The sequence below is a fragment of the Phyllopteryx taeniolatus genome, chromosome 5 (assembly GCF_024500385.1).
Source record: "Phyllopteryx taeniolatus isolate TA_2022b chromosome 5, UOR_Ptae_1.2, whole genome shotgun sequence".
Taxonomy (NCBI): domain Eukaryota; kingdom Metazoa; phylum Chordata; class Actinopteri; order Syngnathiformes; family Syngnathidae; genus Phyllopteryx; species Phyllopteryx taeniolatus.
Genome location: NC_084506.1, coordinates 11,313,449 through 11,319,756, shown reverse-complemented (window position 1 = coordinate 11,319,756; position 6,308 = coordinate 11,313,449). Strand labels below are relative to the sequence as shown.

Sequence of the window (6,308 nt, the reverse complement as noted above, 5' to 3'; positions counted from 1 at the left end):
TGCAAAACCCACGTAAAAACCCTGTCATTTAGCAAACATGTACAATATAACAAAAACAAGCAAATATTGGCAAGACAAAAAGAACGCCATCAACTACATTTCTTTCTGAAGTGTTCTCGCCAAGTTTGTATGCCATTGTGTGCTGTAGTGACAAACTTGTTTTGGTTCAAAACGTTTGATTATAGTTACATAATACACAGGTTTTTGACATTTGTTAACTTTATTTTAATTTTTAATTTTTTTTTACAAAAGCTTAACAAATACTATTGCGCAAACCTCATTTGCCATATTCTCCTGTATACAGCCTTGACATAACTAGTTATTCATTTTTAAATATTGACAGTGTTCTTGTGCAATGTTTTGCAGATGTATGAACCACTTTCAAAAATAAACGAGCTGTTGTTTTGAAACACTTTCTATTAATAAATGTTCTGGAAAGCAAGTAGAGATGTAAATCATTTTATTAGGATATGGTCAAATTGTTATTGTAAAATGAAAGAAAAATAAATGGAGGTTTTTTTTTGCCTATATCGCCCACCCCTAGCAGGGTTCCATTGTATATTTTATTTGGTTATATCTTTTTGTCGAAGAAATATCGCTACAAATAAACATTTATTTAATTTAAAATGTATCTTCTCTTCCCTTTCGATAGGTAATCATCTTTATCGCTATTCAAAAGTTCTTGAAGCTCATCTTGGTGACCCAAAGCCCCGCCCCCTACCAGCCTGTCCACATCTCTCTTGGGCTAAGCCGCAGCCCGTCAATGAGACAGCGCCCAGGTGGGTTTGAATAGACTCCAGTGATGTTCATCTGTACAGTCAAGATAGATAATTTAGTGATACACAGCAGGAACGTATGGATGCAATGGTCCATATTTCACTGGATGCATGTTACCTTTCAGTTCAGTAGTGATGGCGAGATGAAGCTTCATGAGGCATCGTAACACTTCAGCCATTGGTTTGAGTAAGGGTTCATTTCTTGATGCTTCATGTGCACACGAAACCACCTACTGGCCATGTGTATAATCACATGCAGCTGTATCTTAACCACGTGATGCATTGCATTTTTGCGTCTTATTGGCTCTTGTGAATGACTGTATTACAAAACAATGTTTGACCAAGTAGTTTCCCGACATAAAGTGTACAATTATTTTTGAACATATTCTGTGTGCGTAAAATGTTCATAATTTCTGATATGGCAAGTTGTGTTTTTCTGTCACTTTCAGAAACTGGCATAGGACTTTTAAAGGGCTTATTCAGAAATAACAGTTTATCAAGTGATTCATTCAAGAGCAAGTTTATGTAAATTGCGGTACAGTAATTCTTCCTCTCCCAGTGAGGGTTTTTTTGAACCCTCCTTTCTTGGAACGCAATAAACACACCACCTTCGAATAAAATGAGAAATGATGGAAAATACAGTTCTTGATAAAAAAACCTAATTAATAACCCTCAACTCATGATAGTTATTTATCAGTCGCTGTCCTGCCTGAGGAACATTTCTACATTTCTGTCAAACCTCACGCAGTTAAGCTTCGGGCGTCATCACTTCTAGCTTCTCCCGTAAATGAAGCAAGCCTTGAATAGGCGCTTTGCGGAAACGTTCCCTTCCTTACCTGACACACACTTCGAAGACTCTGGACATCTCGTTGCATCTCTACAGTTTAGCAAATGTAATGAATCCATTGATGGACTGTCACCATTATGCACACTGCCAACTTTAAATTTTAGAGGAGGTTTGAGCTTGGAATTTGTGTTTTTGGTTTTTTTTTTATCTTGTGTGCGCCCTTCTCTGTGCTTTCAGTAACCTATGGAAGCACCAGAAGCTTCTGTCTGTGGATCTGGACAAGGTGGCACTGCCAAATGTGAGGCCTTACCGTCCCCAGGTCCGACCTTTATCCCCTGGGGAGAGTGGAGCCTGGGACATCCCTGGAGGTGAGTTTTTTAAAAAAAATTTATTTTATTTAATTTTTTCCTCTAAACTGGGTTTTAAAATGTCTGAATCAAGTACTGTATACTTTATGAATGGAACATTTTGGATTTACAGTTAATGTGGTTACAGGCATAAATCACGTTTGGAAATCCATTCATTGTCCCTTTGAAAGTAAAATATGATCTAATCACCAGTTGGAACAAGGCCCATAACTCTAACAGTCCACCACTAATTATGATCCACATACTGTTTTTGCAAAATTCTCTTTAACTCAGAATTGGTGCCTGAAATTTCAGAATTGAAAATCCACTACACACTGTTACGAAATATGGCTGTTTTCAATGAATAGTGTGCTTGATTGATGCAGAAAAGTAGCATAAAACAGTGGTTTTGCACGAGGCGCACCTCCCCTGGGGGGTGCCAGTGAATTTCAGTGATGGTGCTGCAGTTAAGGTAAAAAAAAAGTTTACAAATATTTTAAACCTGCTGAGCTAGGCTAAAATTGGCAAAATAGATGATTTTTAGTTCTTAGGATGAGAGAGCAGACAGTCTGTGGAGACCAGAAAATCCCAAAAACAGACTCCAGAAATGATTAAAAGTTTTAAATACAATGTAGAGATAACATTATACAGTGATGCCACGACTTACGAGTTTAATTGGTTTTGTGACCAAGATTGTAACGATCCAAACACTCGTGTCTCAAATCATCTTTCCCAATTGAAATGAATGGAAATTCCATTACCATTCCAGCCCTTGTGCGCTTTCTGTTGTGCATGCCTTGGTCACTGGTCACTTGTCTTTGTTTTATGTTTACTTGACAATTAATTTAAACTGGGAGTGGCAGTAAACAGCTTGAAGCCTCTTTTTTTCAGAAATTTGCAGTATGTGTCAAACTGCTGATTGTTAAGTTGAGCTGGCTGACAACAAAGCTGTACAAAACAAAGTCTGGACATGCTTGAAAAGGGACCGCACTGCTTCGTCAATGTTAGCTTCTCCATTTCTGCCCGTTTATACTACAGGCTTGCAGTAGACTTGGTCAGTTGTAAGTGTTTTTTGGCAAAATATTTTGTTGTGGGCTGTTACGCACGTTCTGGACAGGGCATACAGATGCATCGTTTCTTGTCTTAATAATGGTAGCGTATTTCTCTTATAGTTCACTAACTGGCCATGATAAAAATCTCAGATTAACATAATATATATATCGTGAAGTTACGTACAGATGATGAAGTTTGGAAATGGTAAATTGTATTGCCTTATGTCAAGCTGGGTAACAATACGGCGACCGTGCATGTCTCTTTCCAGACTTTCCTGTATATGGTTTCAGCTGGCACCATTTCGGTACCGCGTCACAAATTTTTGCTTTCGGTCGCGCAACGGCTATTATCTCAAAAAGCTTTTAAGTCAAGGTTACAGCTGTACATAAAATGTATTCCATGATAGCCTTTGCCTCTGCGTAATTTTGTTGGTCGTTTTATTTAAAACTTAATACTCTCTAACACTAATATACTGTAACATTTTTGTCATTAAATATGACTTTCATAACCAAATCCAGGATGTTCATGTAATACTGGGTTGTTACAGTATATTAGTGGTATCTGAAAATGCTTCCTGTGACATTTGACCTTCCATTCCATGTCCACAGGAATAATGCCTGGTCGCTACAACCAAGAAGTGGGCCAGACCATCCCAGTCTTTGCCTTCCTGGGCGCGATGGTCGTCCTGTCCTTTTTCGTGGTCCAGCTCACAAAAGCCAAGAGCAAACCCAAGCGCAGGAAACCCCGCATCAAACGCCCCACATACTTGCAGCAGACAGCAAATGGGAAAAACCCCACTGTTTGACAAATTTGGACATATGGTTGGACAACTGGATGTGCCTCCATCATGCGTAAATTGCTTAAGGAACAGTAACCGTGAACATGTGAAGCACACAAAACGTCAAATGACGTCTAGAGGAAGACATGTTTGACACCTGGAGGCTCTACAATAATTTGTGTACACCAAGTGTCTTGAATGCGACAACCCGTTTTTGTGCCAATTGTCCATTCAAGCTGTCTCTGTGCATTTGTGGTGTCATGAACTGTACACATACAATTGGGCTCTCATCCATCGAGACAGCCATTTTTTAACCCTCCTTTTCCTCTCTGCTCAAGATTATTTGACCAAATTGAACTGTTTGACTTTATATTTATTACATTGTTTTGTACCCTATGCATATGCACACACACGCAGGCATACAAATGCCCCCCCCCCCCCAAAAAAAATGTATGCATACACAAAAGAAACACTTCACACATACAGAATAATAGATACTTCCCATATCAGAATCCTTCAAAAATCACGCTGTACACCCATTTCTATACCTGTATTTTATTTTCTTTTTTTCAGTTTTTAAACTTTGTACTGTAATTTCTGTTTGTATATTCTATTGATCTCCTCAAAAACAACAGTAAGAGACTTGTTTAAATATACTTCATCAATAAATGAAAATAAAGCATAATGAAACATACCCTGTACTTTACTCCTAGACAAGCTCCCATTTAAATGTGTAAAAAAAAAAGTCGTAGCGATTGAATGGTGGTAGTGCTAGCTGTGGTCTGTTAGGACAAAGTAATGAAATGCAACCTCTAGCATTGGTTTTGTCACATTTCATGTTGCAGGCATTGTTGCTTTTGTGGGTACCTCAAATGCATTACTTCATATTTATATGAACAAGTTAGTATAAAGTGTGTCAATGAGAAATATGCCTCACTTTGTGACACTCTTTCTAGCTTTATTAAATTTGAAATGTGACCACATGCTCCATAGGGTGCGGAAACTGGATCATGCATAAACCTCAATCATCATATCAAGCCCCAGCAGCACTTTTTGTACAAGTGAAAAGAGCTGTTCCACTTTCTCTTTTGTGGGCCATTATCTTTCTGCGGTTCTTAGTTGGGCTGCAGCTATCAAATAAAATTTATTATTCTATTGATTATTTCATTGACTAATCATTTAAAAATGTATTTCATGTTTTAATTTTTTCCCCCATTCCTGTTTATTAACAGATTATTTTTTTATTTGGTAATGTTTAATAAATAAAACCAAATAGCTAAGAAATATGACAAGAGGGAGTAATGTACTCACCAATCTTTTTGTAATAGCGCTACTTCTTGGGTGCTAATTCAGGTGAAGGGCTACTAGTTTGATATACAGTACTCGTCTGAGGCTGCTTCAGGTTGAACTACAGTATATTGTCAATTTGTAATTGATTAAACTGACATTTTTTTCCATTGATTATGATTCAGTTGCTGGTTTGGTCTGTAACGTCAGAAAAAAAAAGCAAAAACGTCAGTATTTTTCAAAGTAAAATCAGGTATTTGCAAATTTGTTATTTTGATTAAACAAAAATATAATCAGTCTGCTATCACGGAGGATGTCAGAAATTGGAATATTTACTGTTGAGAGGCTGGAATCAGAGGATTTAGACAATTTTAAATTGAACAATGGCTGTAAACCTGTAGGTTTTAAACTTTTTACATCCAGTACCACGTCAACAAATACTTCACTCTCTAAGTGCCACCATAATAACTAACATTAAATTACAGTCACGTACTAGGGCCAAGTGTTCATCGAAATTGAGGCAGGTTGTATTCCAAAAAAGTATACTTGTTATTGAAAGCCTTTGTAACATTAATACTGTGCTTTAATATAGGAAAGTAAACTCCGGTTAAATAATGATTCAATTAAAAGTATTGCACACAAAGGTTCAACTGTAAGTATTGTACATATGTCTGTAAACAAACCATTTTAAAAGATAAGCTGCAAATGTATTATACGTAAAAATTAAATACAACTGATCTGTACATAGGGTGCCACGGTGGACGACTGTTTAGCACATCTGCCTCACAGTTCTGAGGGCAAGGGTTGAAATCTGGCCTTCCCTGTGTGGAGTTTGCATGTTCTCCCCGTGCCTGCATGGGTTTTCTCCGGGTACTCCGGTTTCCTCCAATATCCCCAAAACATGCATGGTAGCTTAATTGAAGACTCGAAATTGCCCGTAGGTGTGAATGTGAATTGTTGTTTCTCTATCTGTTGCGATTGGCTGACGACCAGTTCAGGGTGTACCCCGCCTCTCACCCAGAGTCGGCTGGGATAGGCTCCAGCACACCTGCGACCCTAGTGGGTAAAAGAGAAAATTGATGGATGGATGAACTGTACTTAACAAATGTACTGTATTGGATTAAAAAAAAAAAAAAAAAAAGTACATACAAAAAAAATACACAGAAGGTCAAGAATTACAAAACACTTAACATCCACTTTTCATACCATGGTTGAAATGTTTTTTTTTGTTTTGTTTTGTTTTTGGGGGGGTGCAGTTCTGGCATGAGAATGCTGAGTAT

General features: G+C 37.7%; 1 protein-coding gene across 2 annotated transcripts in view; it reads left to right on the top strand.

The window, feature by feature from the left end:
• mbtps1 (membrane-bound transcription factor peptidase, site 1) overlaps positions 1-4,435 on the top strand; it is a 53,939-nt gene extending 49,504 nt beyond the window's left edge. For both annotated transcript variants that reach the window (XM_061772646.1, XM_061772647.1), the window contains 3 exons: positions 653-779; positions 1,801-1,931; positions 3,572-4,435. In XM_061772646.1, the coding sequence (XP_061628630.1) occupies positions 653-779; positions 1,801-1,931; positions 3,572-3,768 (455 nt within the window). In that variant the 3' untranslated portion in view covers positions 3,769-4,435. The remainder of the gene's footprint in view (positions 1-652; positions 780-1,800; positions 1,932-3,571) is intronic.
• Positions 4,436-6,308: the final 1,873 nt, after the last annotated feature.